This window comes from Amblyraja radiata, chromosome 12 (genome assembly GCF_010909765.2).
Source record: "Amblyraja radiata isolate CabotCenter1 chromosome 12, sAmbRad1.1.pri, whole genome shotgun sequence".
Classification (NCBI taxonomy): Eukaryota; Metazoa; Chordata; class Chondrichthyes; order Rajiformes; family Rajidae; genus Amblyraja; species Amblyraja radiata.
Genome location: NC_045967.1, coordinates 34,470,709 through 34,487,510, shown reverse-complemented (window position 1 = coordinate 34,487,510; position 16,802 = coordinate 34,470,709). Strand labels below are relative to the sequence as shown.

General features: G+C 44.6%; 1 protein-coding gene across 2 annotated transcripts; it reads right to left on the bottom strand.

Moving 5' to 3' along the window:
* Window positions 1-418: 418 nt before the first annotated feature.
* LOC116979057 (protein sprouty homolog 2-like) lies at window positions 419-5,613 on the bottom strand. 2 transcript variants are annotated; one of them, XM_033030482.1, is made up of 2 exons: window positions 4,622-5,613; window positions 419-2,649 (listed from the first exon to the last, which is right to left on the bottom strand). In XM_033030482.1, exon 2 carries the CDS (start codon window positions 2,598-2,600, stop codon window positions 1,692-1,694), a length of 909 nt encoding a protein of 302 aa, XP_032886373.1. In that variant the 5' UTR covers window positions 2,601-2,649; window positions 4,622-5,613; the 3' UTR covers window positions 419-1,691. The 2 variants fall into 2 exon arrangements, with proteins under 2 accessions (XP_032886373.1, XP_032886374.1); XM_033030483.1 differs by lacking the exon at window positions 4,622-5,613 and adding an exon at window positions 4,205-4,366.
* Between the last annotated feature and the right edge of the window lie 11,189 nt (window positions 5,614-16,802).

Here is a 16,802-nt window from a genome sequence, read left to right as displayed (position 1 = left end):
GTGATTAATTAATTTAAAGTTGGGGGTGAAACGGACACTCTTACAATTAATAGTTAGTACAACTACAATTGCATGAAAGGTTGGATGAAGGATAGATAGTGTTTGAGCGTAAACACGGGTGGGCGATTGCGTGAAACGACAGAAACACAATTGGTGCGTGTCTACATGGATTTTTTTTTTTGCTTCTGGGCAGAGTTACCTGTAACAGGTTGTCGTCGTTTCATATTCAGGGGCGGGGGGGGGGGGGGGGTTTGCCAAGCGGCGCATGAACACGGTTGGACCGAAGTCATTAGGGGCTCACTTCGCCACCCGAAAAGGCCGTGTTGAAACGTGGCCCAGTCAGCCCGATGTCCAACAGCTTCAGTGGCAAATGCCACAGCATGGCACCAGGCACACAAACCCAAATCCCATTGTTTTGAGCACGCATTCCCACTACATAGGAAGTCCTAATCTAGGAGGGCGATGAAACGCGGTGCACGCACGATGTGATGATGAACATCAACGTGGCAAAAAAAAGTCTGCCTAACATTGAAAATTCCGCCTTCTTCGCCATAAAAGTGCCACCCAACCCTCTCAACCACATGCAGATATACCGCGTGTCAATTACCCAACTTGTTGAAATCCATATTAAGTCCCCGTGTAACGGCCACCGATGAGCAAGGGGAAGGGACATGGGGAGCGAACGCGTTTCCTCTTAAAAACACAAATCCATTGGAAAAGAATAGCTACTCCACTTTGAGTGTTAGCAAACGAAAAGTATCAGCCGAACATTTGCAAACAATCGCGCTCGGAATCCATGAATTGACAAAGAATCAAAACGGTTTCAAACGCCGCCCGCTCCCCATAACCGAACCTTTTGAGTAACTGACAGAAGAATACGTAAATAATCGCGTCTGTGATTCAAGAGAAAGAGAATATATTGTCAATTGACTATATCGCATTTCTAAGCCAAGCAATACATATTTAATGCATTGACGGAAGACAAGTTGCATGGTTTTCCCATAAACAGTGGTTTATTGAAGACGCAACCATCTGGCAGAGGGAGGGCTCGCTTCCCATGTCTCCACACGGGGATCACTCAAAGAAGAAGCTTCTGTTCTCCTCCAACTCTTAGGCCCTCCGAGATGGAAGCCCGTCCTGTGTAGGTAGCCACCCTCGGAGTGAGGTGTGGGGGGGGGGGGGGGTGGGTAGTGGGCTATGGAGAACATTCAATTTCTTTCCGTTGGTGTACTTGATACTCTCTACAGTGGGAATCATTGCCAGCCACATAAATAAATGGTTTGGGCTTGCAACAAACACAGGAAGAACCCACAAGAAGGTGCTTAACGTGGAATGGTCTAGATGGTCCCCTTTCCCTCGGTCGACTATAAATGCTCAAACTCCAAGATATTGAGAGAACCATTAGATTTCCAGGAAGTTACAAACAGCCAGCTGAGAATCTGCTCTCCACTCCACTGCTACCGCTCTCTCTTATACACACACACACAATCGCACACACAGTCACACACACACACACACAATCACACACACAGTCACACAAATAGTCACACACACACACAGTGGGGTAGTCTCAGCGCGAGAATTCAACCCCCCTTGGAAATCTCTCCAAGGGGTGAAGGAAGCTTTGGAGAATGTGACTTCTGAACTTCCACAGGGTTAGCATTGGTCACGGTATAGGTAAAGTCTCTTGGTCACAAAGGTTTGTCGAAGGTTTTGGGACAAGGTGCGTTTGAAACTTTCCTGCACACGGTGTTGGAGTTCTTGCACCTGCAACCCGGCCGCTTGACGCCGTCATAACAACCTTGGCAGAGTCGAAGGCATCCTTTAGCCGGCAAATAGCACCATAAGCAGGGCAGGAAGATAGAGATGAGGCCCATGGCGGTCCAACGAGCGCAGCAGTTGCCTTGGCTGCAGGAGCACGGGTTGTCCGCACAATTATCCTCGTCGTCGTTGGAGCAATGGTAGAAGAGGCCCTTGACACAGCAGACACAAGTGCCGTACTCCAGGGCGCTCTGGAATGAGCAAAGGCACCTCTGGTCACAGAGCCAGCACGAAGGCAGAGTCCTCGGGGCGGTGCAGGAGCCGCACTTGCACTTCCCGCACTCCTCGCACCGCAGCGAGTGTTGGCTCCAGTCCTCGGCGCCTGGAGCCTTGGTAAAGTTGGCTTTGAAGTCAGCCTTGGGCTGCGCCCTGATAATTCCTTGGACAGAAGGCGACGAGCTCACGCTGACCAGCAGTCTGTGCTCGGACGTGGTGCTGCTCCGGGATGCCGAGCTGACAGTACTGGTGGATCGACTCAAGTGCTGCTGAACGTGGTGATGGAGCTGCGCCGAGGAGCGCGCCCCCACCCCAGCGAGGCTGGGCTCTGCCGTCCTCTCCCCCTTCTGCGCCGAGCTGGACGGGCTGCTGGTTGCAACCCTTGCAATGGTCACCATGGGCCGCTCCACGTAGTCGTTGTTGGCCCGGATGGACCGGATCTGGTCGATGGAGAGCACCGGACCCGGCTGCATCTCTCCCGAGTCAGGATCAATCCGCTGCCGCCCTCTGTCGTGGGCGAGCTGGAGAGAGAAGGGCGAATCCACGGCGGTCGGGGCTTCCATCTGACAGCGAGCGGAGCAGGCCCGCGGGCTGGCTACACATCGGTCAGACCTGTTGCGAAGACAGAACGGAGAGAAATGTCAGGGAGATAGCACACCCGTTGTAGCGGACCCGCCCTCCGCCCGGCCGATGGTGGACCCTCCTTTTCCATCATCTCCAACCAGTCGCCCAGAAATGGGAGACAGAATCCACCCTCTTCCACCCACATCAACTACCCCAGCTTCCAGCGCCCGGTCTAATCCTCCCGCCCCGGGGAGGGGCACCCAACCAGCCTTACAAATCTTACGGTTGGAAAGAAAAGGGCGAAAATGTTTAAAACTGAATAGACGATTGAAATCCGTGGGGAAAATAACGGATGCCGAGCACAGTATCCAATGTGTTCGGTTCTAAGATCCATCCTTACCGCAGATTAGGCGACAAGGTAACGGGATCGGCACAGACTTATAAATCACCCGGAGCGTGGCACTGCGCCGTGGCGACAAAAACATGTCCTTTGCCACACAATACTGATAAGGAGCAACATCAAGTACTCCCGCTTGTACTAGTAACAACGATGTGTTTGCACACTCGGCCATACTAGCAAAAAGTTACCGAACTTCGGCCCACAGTACGCGCCCGGCAGACTCGCTGCAAATGGACCCCTTTACACTCTCCTCCACACCCCCCCACCCACCCCCCATCCACTCACTCACTCGCCCTCAGTCGCTGCTGGAGGTTAAATGCAGCCGCTCATCGGCCGAGTGACACCTCGCATTTCCCGCCTTTAGACCTGTCTATACACCCCCCATTCACTAACTCCTAGCGAGCTACAAAATGCATCGCCATCCGAACGAACAGTATTTTACATCCGACACGTGTCATACATTGCCCGACAACGCAGAGCTGGATGCAAACCATCTGTTGGCAATTCAAACATCGGGACATTACGCGACAGTCCGAAATCAATGTAAAACAAAACGCGAATCCAACGCTCTTTTTCCCCAACTGAGTTTGTCCACTTGCTGAGAATAAGTGTTGAAGAGTCTAACAGTACTCACTCACTGGGATTGCCGTCCGAAATAGAGGAGATCTCTGGCACCCAGGGTCAGTCAGGACAGTAATGAGGCGGAGATAAATAGGAGGACAGCAAGGAGTGTGACCCAGCGGAGCGCCATGCTCCAACGGTTGCTATTGAATGGCAGTGGGTTTGCGAATCCGGATGTGCTGAATCCGATATAGCAAGCTGGCATGAAATGGATACTACATGCGGAAAAGTCAAATACTGGACAGTGCCATTAGACAACGCTGCCAACCGCTCGGGATCCGCTGTGAACACACACAGAAGAGCCAGCTCTCACCGGCTCCGGGACCACATGAAACCTCCGCCTATCTTCCATTTACAACCCCCAATCCCACCTAACTCCTGGCGCACGTAGTGTTGGGGGCACACCCCGGCCTAAGGGGCATCGGTGTGTTTAAACTGCCAGGAGACAGCCAGGCTATAAAGCAAGTTCCACATGAAACTGTAAAGTCACCGAAATGCACGGAAATGTAGAAATAGCGATTAGCCAATAATGCGTTGAAGATAAACAACGTTATTCCCACAGCTAAAGTGTTAAGCACTTACCATAAAATCCAGGTGAAGATTGCCCCGCACGGTTTGCAATATAGCCAGAAGCAGTGAAGTTTACAGACTGTCTTTCGCCTCTTTAATGGATGGGGCTGGGGTCCGTTTCTCAAGTAGAGTTACATTAAAATGAGGCTGCTCTGTTCTGATCGATATTAAATAGTATCCCCCCCCCCCCCCCCCGTCCCCTCCCCACAAACCAGTAATAGTATGCAACGAGCGGGTTAGTTTAATGCAGTCCCCTGTGATCAATAATCGGAAAGATCTTGGCACTTGCTTGAAACGAGTATTAACCTTGTGCAGAAAACCAACTCGAGTCGAGTCGAGGTACGGACGTGGCTGACTGAATAAAACGCGCACACACACACACACACACGTATACAGTTACAAACCAAGTCATATTGTACAGGTCCTCACCTCGCCAAAGATGTCGGTTGTTTATTTTCGATGCTGCCGGCTGAGCTGTGGCAGTAACCTTGTCTGCTGTGCTTCAAGTGCAGTCGGTGTCCGATCAATGACAAGCTCCCGGGCGAAGGGCGCTGTGTCCTGGACTGTCAGAGTCTATCGGCGAACCATATCCCTCCCCGATGCCGCAGCTCTGCCACTGACTCAGACTCACTTCACACTAACAGACGAGGTTTTTTTTTTCTCTCTCGCCCCAGACAAACAGCCCCGTCCTGACTCCCCTCTCGCTCTCGCTCTCGCTCTCTCTCTCTCTCTCTCTCTCTCTCTCTCTCTCTCTCTCTCTCTCTCTCTCTCTTGCTCTCTCTCTCTCTCTCTCTCTCTCTCTCTTCGGCATGCAGTGATTTGTCCGGTTATAGCTAATGGCTAAATGGCGTCATCCACGTGAAACTGAATAGGCCATTTGCCGTCCCAAAGGCTTCTCCGCATCCGGTCGTGGGCCATTGGTGAAGCTGGAAAAAAACTATTTAAAGCAAGCTTGTGAAATGATGGTCACGGACAGAGCAAGTACACTCCTCGCCACCTTTAAATTGCCAGACGAAGTATTTTAAACCCACCCGAATGCTTCGTGCACTGAAACTCCACTCGGGAAACACCCCCCAGGATTAACATGTTTTCCCGTGGAGATTCATATGATATTTCTATTTTAAAGGAAATAATAGCTAAACAAGGAGTGAATAGAAGACACGTGCTATTTATACGGTATACTTCAGCAGGAGACGAGGAGTTTAAAAAAAATATTGATTCATATTTTCGATCCACTGAAAAGCCATTACCGATCCTTTTAAAAGCACCGAGGTAATCTCAGAGTGCGCCGGTGAGAGCACTGAGGAGTCCGTCTCGGCTCTGTGCAAGACTGAACATAGCCGCTGTCACAGACACAGCCAATGCCACCTGTTAACGCGGTTTGACCTGGACACCTGTTCAGTTGATTTCCTGGCGCTTTCCCTTTTATGTTCATCCACCTCCCTCCCCCCCACCCCGGTTTGGTTTGTTTAAGATAATAATTGCCTCCAAACCTTTATTGTTGGGAGGGTTGTCGCAGCTAAAGGACAAATCTTGCAGAAACAGCCTGCGTGGTTTACAGAGACCTGTAACAAGTGTCTATCCGGAATGCGTACATAGGTGTGCACCAGAAATGTCAATACAACTTTGATTCAGCGCGGCAGATCATTGAATGGCGTCAGAAGCCATTCACAACCCTCTTGAGCTACTTGGCCATTCCTCGCAATCATCTCCCAACATATGACATCAGGGCACAGAGGAGGGGCTCCTGTTCGGTCTCTCACTTGGTGGGAGGTCAGGCGATATTCAAAGCCTCTGAACCGCTTGTCGAAAACATACAGGATTTGGTATGAGCTGGATTCCCCTCAGCATTCATGCAGCACAGTAAGCTCTCATCTATGACCTTGTGACTGAAAACCACAAAAGAGCAAAATCTTGCCTCCAAAGAGACTTCTTGTCACGTGCTTTGAACAACCATCCTTCAACGTGCCTTTACACAGTGTTGTATAAATTGTTTAGTTAACTAGTTTGTGTGATTTATTTCCCCCAACGTGGATCAAGTATTCTTTACTGCTAACAAAACCAGTTCAGCTGCAGATTTAAAGGTGCTTTGGTTGTTTAACCCAAAACGCCAATATTACGGCAATGAGAACTTTATAAAAACATTTTATCACTGCAATATTCAATAACATGGAACAGTATAAAATGCAAGTTAAAACTAAGTTAGCTAAATTAATGTGCATTTCAGTATAAATCCAAGCGCAATTGAAGAAGGGTTTCGGCCCGAAACGTCGCCTATTTCCTTCGCTCCATAGATGCTGCTGCACCCGCTGAGTTTCTCCAGCATTTTTGTGTACCAAGCGCAATTGACATTGTGCCATGTTATTATTAGCTTCATTTGTTAATTGTTAAGTGAATATATAATAAATGTATCTTGTCCAAGCTTCTTCGCATTAAAAATAATATTTTTTCTTTAAATTATTCCTTGCCTTTCAGGATTTCGCGTTACACACTGAGGTTTTGCAAACAGGGTTTCATCTGTCTCAAAACTAGCAGCAAACGCTATTTTCCCAGAGGCATGGCAGACCGATCCAGGTGCATCTGTCAGACTCTCAAACCTTGCAGATTTATCTGAATCACTCAAGTCCAGCAGCCCGGAGCCGAACGCCGGGAGGCTTAAATTCCAAAACAAAAATCACACAGCCTTTATCCCGAGGAATGCAAGCCTGCAGCCAACGCGTCTCAAATAGACACTATCTTACACCGGGACAGCAACGAGCAGGCTGACCCGCTTGACAGTATTCCCTCTCATCAAATTAAATCTAAGCGGCCTGTTTTTAATCCCTTTCCCACGCCATTGCCTCCCATCTCCAAAGATGTATATTAAAATATCACTATATCCAAATCCATTCTCTTTCCAAAAAGTTATTTTTTTTCTGAAAAAACAAAACCTTTCGCACACTCCCTATAAATGTTTAATTGCGCCCACTAAATTACACCAGTTACAAACATTGATCCGGCTGTATTATATTCCAATGGCCTTTCAAAATGGATTTATTCGCAAATATTTTGTGAATGCCAGGGTTTTCTATTAGAATACCACAAGTACCACTAAATTCCTATAAATTGGACTTTGCACTGAGATGCCAAATTATCTTATTTTGGGTAGGGGAAAATCCAATGAGCAGAGTTCCTTCCTCATTGACATCACCAGAGCAGCCAGTCAACTAAACACGATTAATTAGATAAAGCTGATCTTAAGTACCATCTCCTCTCCTTGTACCTTGCCCGTGGAAATACTTCTCTTGGGATCTGCCTATAATGCAATACAATGCAAATATACGTTATTCTACTGCTTGTGTTTAACAACAGTCCTTTTGAATCTAGAAGATCTGAATGTATCATGGTAATGTAAGAATTTAAATTTAAACAATTTAAATTCATATTTAAAACATATAAAAATTTATATTTGGTATCAGTACTGTAATAAGTGACATCAGTTCTCTAAGAAGGATACGCCTGCCCCATTACCATTCAGCCAACTATTTTACAAATGGCCTGTTTCCTTCCATGACCTGAACTATCGTCAACTCTTAATTGCCTTGCAAAACACTCGGCTGGATCTAATAGGGCTAACTCTGGAAAATAAATGACATCCATGTCACATTCCACAGAACAAGTGTTTCCATTTTTTATGGTAGTAAATAGGGGACTTTAGAAATTAGTTAAATTGATCTTTATGGAAAAGATATGCACATTAACGGAGCTACAACTAGATATGCAAAATCTATTGCTCATGAATTCTGATTGGGGAATTGTTGATGCTGCTTGATAATCTTCTCATGGTCCCATCCCATGGTCATATCCTAACCAGTGTTATTGCAGTCATTTCTATACTGTAACTGTGACTTTTCTATATGGGTTCAACAATATCGTCTCCTTGGCAGAAACAATGGCAGAAGCTAAAAGCAAGAATGTGATATAGCCTGGAAAGGAGTGAATGGGTGAAACAAGTTGAATATCTTTGAAAATTGGTAGGTTGCAGGATGTAGTTGCTTCTATGAACTGTTATTAAGAAAAAGGTCAGACCGTTGTTTTGTGAAACAGACATTTTCTAGGTGTTGTTTTTTTTCTGTCAAAGGGGAATGAGGTGAGTCTGAAGTGGTCAAGGAGGTAAAGTTCCTCACTGAACAAGCCTTGAATAGAAGTGGCAGGTAGAGGTTGCTAAAGGTTGCAAAGCATTTCTGTGAACTGGGAGATAAGGGATTCCTTTGTCAACTAGAGAATTTTGGAGGCAGCAAAAAGCAACAGATTGTTTTCAGTATTAGCAGACAGATACATTTCAAAACATATTTTTATTAGAAGCAGAGGGTGATGTTTGGAGGTTTCTTCTCGTACTAGTGGTGTGCCTCAGGGTTTGGTGCTGGGCCCATTACTGTTCGTTATCTGTATAAATGATTTGGATGAGAACATACATGGCAAGATGAGCAAGTTTGCAAATTATACAAAAGTGGGTGGTTTTGCAGATAGTGAAGATGGTTGTGAAAAATTGCAGCAGGATCTTGATCGATTGGCCAGGTGGGCTGAGGAATGGCTGGTGGAATTTATAACAGAGAAATGTGAGGTGTTGCATTGTGGGGAGTCTAACATGGGCAGGACCTACACAGTGAATGATGGGCTCTGGTGAGTGTAGTTGAGGAGAGGGATCTAGGAGTGCAGGTGCATGGTTCCTTGAAGGTGAAGTCGCAGGTAGATAGGTTGGTCAAAAAGGCATTTGGCACATTGGCCTTGATCAGTCAGAGTATTGAGTATAGAGGTTGGGAGGTCATGTTGCAGTTGTAAAAGATGTAGATGAGGCCGCATTTAGAGTATTGTGTTGTGTACAGTTCTGGGCACCATATTATAGAAAATATGTTGTCAAGCTGTAAAGGATACAGAGAAGATTTGCATGGATGTTGCCAGGGCTAGAGGGTCTGAGCTATACAGAGAGGTTGAGTAGGCTTGAACTTGTTTCACCCATTCCTTGGAGTGCAGGAGGATGAGGGGTGATCTTACTGAGGTGTATAAAATCATGAGAGGAATAAATCGGGCGCTTACAGAGTCTCTTATTCAGAGTAGTGGGATCGAGGACCAGAGGACGTAGGTTTAAGGTGAAGGGGAAAATATTTAATAGGAATTTGAGGGGTAACTTTTTCACACAAAGGGTGGTAGGTGTATGGAACCAGCTGCCTGAGGAGGTATTTGAGGCAGGGAGGGACTATCCCAACATTTAAGGAACAGTTAAGACAGGTACATGGATAGGGCAGGTTTGGAGGGATATGGACCATATCCCAAGATATGGCAGGTGGGACTAGTGTAGCTGGGACATGTTGGCCGGTGTGGGCAAGTTGGGCCGAAGGGCCTGTTTCCACACTGTATCACTCTATGACTCTATGATTCTATGTCTCAATGGCTAAGTACCATTCTTGTGATTATGATTGAAAGTAACAGCAACAACCTGTGATTGTATCCCTGTGCCTTAATTTAAATAGAAGGGAAATAGAAGCAAGTGTAGGCCATGTGGACCCTCAAGACGGATCCATCCTTCATGGCTGACCAGGAGCCTCAAGTCAACTTTCCTTTCTGATCTTCATATCCTCCAGTTTACCATGGTTGGAATGATTGAGTATCTTTGGACATCTGAAATGCAACTCTGTCCTTCAGCCTACCAATTTCAAAAATATTTAACCTTGCTTCACACATTCACTCCTCTCCAGATCCAGACATTTGCAACTCTCTAAATAAAGAAGCTTCTTCTCAACCCAGTCCTAAACATAACTCATTTGTATGACTCAATATCCTCTAGTTCTGGTATTTCTACCAACAAGACAACATCCAATCCCTCTCAGAATCCTGTAACCGTCACAACACCCCAAGCTCCAGTGGGCTTCAGCCAATCTAATCCTCACTTCATAGGACACTACCCTCACCCACAAAATCAGTCTTGTATATTCGTGCTCTATTGAATTTAAGGTAGTTATGTTTTTGTTAAACAAGAAGGCAACAACAGACAATTTACACGAAATGAAATTTTACCAGTCCCCATACAATCTCAACAACTCCTCCTTACATTTATCCTACTGCCCCCTGCGACAGTAACCAATATAACATTGTTTTCTTGTTGTTTGCTGTATCTGGTTGTCTATTTTCTGTGTTTCCAAACACACCATACACCTTCCTTAATACAAATATTTAATATTTCACACCATCAAAAATGAATCTGCTTACTATTGTTTCTGCAATAAGACACAACCATATATTTTCACGCTATCCTCCATCCTTTGCCCCACCCGCTTAATATTTCTATATTCCTCTGCAGATTCTTCATATCTCAAAACTCATTTTCCCATCTGTTTTGTATGATATTCAATTATTACTGCGCCTAATTATCCAACATCATCATACTGTTTTCCCGTTCTCTCAGGGCAAAAGATGAAAAAAATGTTGTGTTTCCTATGCTCCTTTATCTAAGTGTAACATATCATCACTGGGAGGTTTTGCTTTCACCATGCGATTGTCATATTTGGTATTCATGATGTCCCTTGAATATATTTAGTCGCTTCCTTGTACTTATCGGTAAATAAACCCTCATTGTTTTGGGCTTGGCAGATTGATTTTTCTGATCAACAAGGAAAGGAAAAGGATGTTTTCCAGACTGCTCTCCTTTCACTGACCTGGAAAGATTGCAGACTGTTCCAGTCCCTTTAGTTAAAGGGAAGAAAAACGAAACCAAAATCACCTTTATTATAAATGTACAATGTTACTTAGTTGAGTTGAATGAAATTCCTGCAATAAATGAACTATGTTATAATGCTATGATAGCAGTGTTATACTGGCCAGAAAATCCCATTTCTATTGTTAATTGACAGAAACTGGGTGCTGTAACTGATTTCAGAAACACCACCACAACTATTGGTCCCCACTCATTAATCCCCACCTCCTGCTATCTGCCTAAACATGTGGGGCAGAGACAGATTTAACATTAGTGGTCTACTAAATTGCCACATCAAGGGAACATTGGATAATAACCCAAGGATGATTGGGTTAACGTTTGGTGAGCATTTGATGGCACTGGGCCTGTACTCACTGGAGATTAGAAGGATGGGGGGATTTCATTAAAATTCACTGAATAGTGAAAGGCCTGGATAGACTGGATGCAGAGAGAATGTTTCCACTAGTGGGAGAGTCTAGGACCTGAAGGTATAGCCTCAGAATAAATACTTTTGGAAAGGAGATGAGAAGGAATTTATTTAATCAGAGGGTGGTGAATCTGTGGAATTCATTGCCACAGATGTCTGTGGAGGCCAAGTTATTTTTTTTGAGGCTATGATTGACAGATTGTTGACTAGTAAGGTTGTCAAGGGTTATGGGGAGAAGGCAGGAAAATGGGGTTGAGAGGAAAATATAGATCAGCCAAGATTGAATGGCAGAGTAGAATCAATGGACCAAATGGCCCAATTTGCGCCTACGACTAATGAACTTATGCATAACTAATATCCGGGGAATTACATGTGACTTTTTCAGGAGAGATATAGGGAGAAGTGTGAAAGAAAGTTATCAAATAAAACAAAGGAAGTGTTGACACTCAGCTTCTATTTAAATCTGATTGGGGGAAGGGGGAAACTACCTTTCAGGGTCCCTACCTGGTCGGAGAGGCGGCTTTTCTCCGAGCTGCAGCTTCGACCCGTCCTCGCGGCCTACCAGCGGGCCTGGAGCGGCGTTTCCTGTCGGGGACCGCCCAGAACCACGGCTTTCGGCGGCGGCACAGCGCTGGAGCGCTATCGCGGAGCGGGCGATGCCTTGCCTGGGTCGCCGCGCTGGAGCTCTGGTGAGCTGAAACAACATCGTGGAGCTGCGGGACTGTGGAGCGACCAGCTGCGGGCGGCGGCGGTGACTTTACACCGGGAGCCTGGGATCTCGCGACGAGATCGCCAGTTGTGGTGCTCCAACCGGCGCGGCCTTGTCGGCTTCGGAAGCCGCGGCCTCCAGTGCGGAAGCGGCCGTTCCAGGGTTCCCAGGCCGCTGGGAGGACTCTCCCGACGCCGGAGCAACATCACCCGGCGAGAATGGCCTGGAACATCGGGCCTCCGTAGAGGCAACTGTGGAGGCCTCAATGGGCCCACTATGGGTGAACTGGGGTTGGGGACTGGACTTTGTGCCTTCCCTCATGGTGGGAGCCATTGTGGGGGGGGGGTGTTCTATGTGTTTAAGACTCTTATTGGTGTTATGTCTGTATTCTTTTTTTGTGTGCTGCAAAATGGCAAAAAGCATTTCACTTCACTACTCCTAGGTGTATGTGAATGTGACTAATAAAATACCTTTGATACCTTTTGAAAGATTAGAAAGTGATACAGAAACTAATTATTGGTCTTTAACCACGAGATAACTGATGTGTGGTGACCCAGTATTTATAGCAATGTCAACTCTTCCTTTCATCGTGAAGAAACAATTCGGGCAAGCATTGGTTCGCCCATCCTTTAATCAGATTATGAGCTGGTTTAAACTATTGTGAAATCTTGTGCACCCTTCAGTGAGAGGTTTCCCTATAGCCCGCAAGTGTGAGGAAAGAGGTCACCCTAAAGTCCACTGGGTATTAAAGATGAAATTAATGATTATATTTGAGGATATTATAAAATTAAACAGAAATTTAAACAAGAACATCAAGGTGTTCTCTGAAAAATACAGTTTCATTTCTTTCTTTTAATTTCAGTTGAGTCTTTAGCACCAATTTATTACAATGTCATCATGTGGTTCAAACCATAGCAAAGGATGTCATGCATAATGTACCTGAACATTTCAATTAAAATGGAAATAAAGAAATACAGTACATCTCCTGTTACTGAGTCAATTGAAAGGGATTTTAATCTTAAATAGACCAGGCTCCGTCGGTTACAATCACAGAGAAAGTATATTCTCTTTAATCAACACTTTCTCAAGAATGGTTGGTCAAAACTAACCAATGTTATACTCTCAGATAAAGTGGTTGGTCAAAATTAACCAATGTTATACTCTCAGATATCAAGCAAATTCTACATCAGAGATTGGATTAATCCAACACCAATTGTCTTTTCTTTTTCCTGAATGGGTGATTATCAACAGAGTCGCCAGAACTTTTTTCCACCCGTCCATTGAATACAATTAGGGATCGGGCCATAAAGTAAATACAACTCTCTGTCAGCGCATCACAGGTTCCGGGATAATCAGGTTCTTTAATGCAAATATAAAAGAGGAAAAGTGGGATCTAATTAGTCCAACGAAGACCAAATAGAGAAAGTTTAATGTGCAATTTAAAAGTTATTTAAAGCCGAGGTTGAGAATGTTTTATATGGAATTGTATAGAAGCAACAGATGCCGAGCTGTCGACTGCGGCTATAATATTCCCTCAGCGCAAAAGAATCAGTGTCTCTTCTCCTGAGTTTATACAACTGGGAACTGCTTCTTTGAGAAATGGTTGGAATGCGTTGAGCCGACTAGATCTGGAATCCATCCGATTTACGACGTGAAATACATCGCGCAGCAACAAACAGTCGTTTAAAAGTCACAATTATAACTTTAGAGTTTCTGGTCACGGATCTTCCCTGACCATCAGCAAAAGTGGATGGCCGGTGTACACACAGTCAGAGATTGGCACCGCAGTCCCGTCCCCCCATTCCACAGAGAGAGGAGAGCAGCCGCAAACAGTTGACAACAGCAGGACCGCTGAAGTTTAACTACCGGCAGCTGGAGAGTTTTCAGAAGGTCTGGCATTGCAAAGATACCTCCTTTCCCCAACAGGTTTAGAAGATCTTCCTCTGACGCAGAATGACAGCCCGTGCTAAACGTGTTATCTTTATTTCATGTTTTTATTTATATTCCGTGGAGTTGGCATTACATTGTGTCCTAAGTTAGCGGAAACGTTTATCCCATGAAAACTATTTTGATGAAAAAAAAGCAGCAAGGCCACTATCGAGAAGGAAGCAGTGTAGAGCCTCATCAGCGCAAATCTACAAAGAAACGGAGAATCTCTAGGTTGTCATGTCATGCGATCCAAACAAATTAGATATACCATGCATAAGTCCAATCAAGTCAAATTCAAGTTCAATAGGTAGAGCAAAGAGAAACATTGAGTGTAGAATATAGTTCTTAGCATTGTAGAGCATCATTTCTTCAGGCAAAGTCTATTGCCCACACCACAGTTGGGTAGAAGTAAATCAGCCAGTATCCTAGCTTATGGAAGGACTTTATAGAAAGTCAAGGATCCACTGGCAGAAGGGGGAGCTGATTTCTAGCTCCAAGAGTTTGAAGATGAATGTGGATGGGATAATGGTGTTGAAGGTGGAGCTATAGAATTTGATAAAGAGAAATCAAACATAGGAGTTCTTGTTGTCTATGTGGTCCAAAGACGAGGTTATGGCCAGGGAGATGCCATCTGCTGTGGTAAGCAATCTGCAGTGGATTATTAAAATTTCTCATTCGATTGATTGAGTTTAATCTTCAACATTTGATACAAATATGACATTATCAAAATGTAAAATACATGACATAATGTAAACCTTACAAATTAGGGCCTGTATGAGGCCTACGTGTCTGGGGACCAAAAGGACTATTTTCAAGAATAGATATGAATGTGGCTGTGGATACTAGCCAGTGGTCTCCATACTGTCTGCTGCAGTCATCACCAGGGACCTCCTCAACTATGTCCTCGCAGTGAAAATCATGAACCTCGAAATAGCTGTTTAGTTCAGTTTAGTTTATTGTCACATGTACGAGGTACAGTGAAAAGCTTTTGTTGCAGATGTGGATTCTGTTGATTCAGAGCCATAATGCACAAGATCTTCACTGCATTGCAACCTAAAAGGGACAAGCAGGAGATGCAGCACTGATCTTGCGATGATGGTCAGGCATCCTGACATTAAACTTCCCACAGAACTTTGTCTCTATATATCACTTGCTTCATGCCGGCATACAAACCATGATCCTAACCAACAGAGCTACCACAGCACCAACATCAGTGAAGACTGGTGTTAGGGACTGCTGCATTATTGGCTCAACATTTTTCTTACCTCTGTATTTCATCTCACCTCCAGCATTAAAGTAATCAGCAGGACTAAAAGAGATGGTTCAATTTACATTGAATGCACACCAGAACCAAGTTCACCCCAACCTCAGTAGTTAAGCTACAGAAATTAAAATGACATTTGCTATTGTATACAATTGGAGGCCAAACTCAAGTAAATGTTGACTCGTTACTGGAAGGGGATGGGCTTTGGACAGAATGTCCACAAGATAAATGTCCTCCACCAACCTACCCCAACAAAATAATACTGTCTTCTGATAACAAACATCCATGACAAGACACTCCTAAATTTGGAACACTTCCGATATCTTAGAAGCCACCTCAGTAAATGCAGAATCAATCAATTTCACTATAACCTTCAGTGAATCAATACTGCTATTGACCATCTAAGAAAAAAGGTGTTTGAAGATTAAGATCTTCAGCAAAGTGACAAAGATCCCTGTTTCCAACCTTGGAGTGATTCTGAGACCATATATTTCCAGCAAGCACCTCAAAGCATTGAGGAGATAATACTAATTCTGTTCCCTCAATATCCTTTCAATCCATGTGAATCAATATTCCCAGAAAAGATGTCCTCATGTTTCGTAGAGCTCAATCAGCTTTATTGGGTAGGCCACATCGCTCGCATGCCTGACACCAGACTCCTGAAACAGACACTTTATTCTCTTCTGGGAAAAGCTCACCAGATGGGCAGACAAAAAGGTTTAAGAATGTGCTCAAAACTCCCGTGAAAATGTGCAAAATCTTCTATGAACACCTGGGAATCCCATGCCTGTAGCTGTGGGAAGAGCATTCAGGAGTGCACTGAGCACTTTGAGTGCACGCATCAGCAGTACAAAAAGCTCAGTGTAAATGGTGGGTGGAGCAAACCAACTCTTAAATAGTCCACTGTCACACCAACTACCTACGCCCCACATGGGACAAAATCTGCAGGTCCCATATTGGCCTCGTTAATCACCTTAGAACACACAGAACTGGAGTGGAATTATGTTATCTTCAATCCCGAGAGATCACTTAAGAGGAAGACTACACGCTGTAAAATTTAGGACAATTAAGAACAGCAAATAAAAATAGCAATTACTCTCTATGCCCTTGTGTGCAATACTGAATTTTGAACTTTTTTGCTAAACCTATCAATGGTTAATGTACCTGATGCTTGTTTTTTATGCATAGTCTATTATTTTCAAATCCTCATATCAATGTTTTTAGATTATCGTCTTATGAACTCTTTGACTCCAACACTTCAATTTAAAACCATTTTATGAATTTCCTCATAGATCCCCTTAGAGTAATCTGTTTTATTTAATTTCAGATGTTTATCATTGAAAAGTCCTGTTATTAGTGACTATTTTCTTCCTTAGACTCTGGAGTCCTTTAATTCTCTCTGACTTCACTGACCCAGGTATGTGGCTCTATCCTCAAACCCCTTCGTTTTTCATCTAAAGATATTTGTTGGGTTGCAAATGACAATACCACATGAACTGTTCCATCAACTGTAGAACACTGTATCATTTTCCAGCTGGTCCATATAAGAAA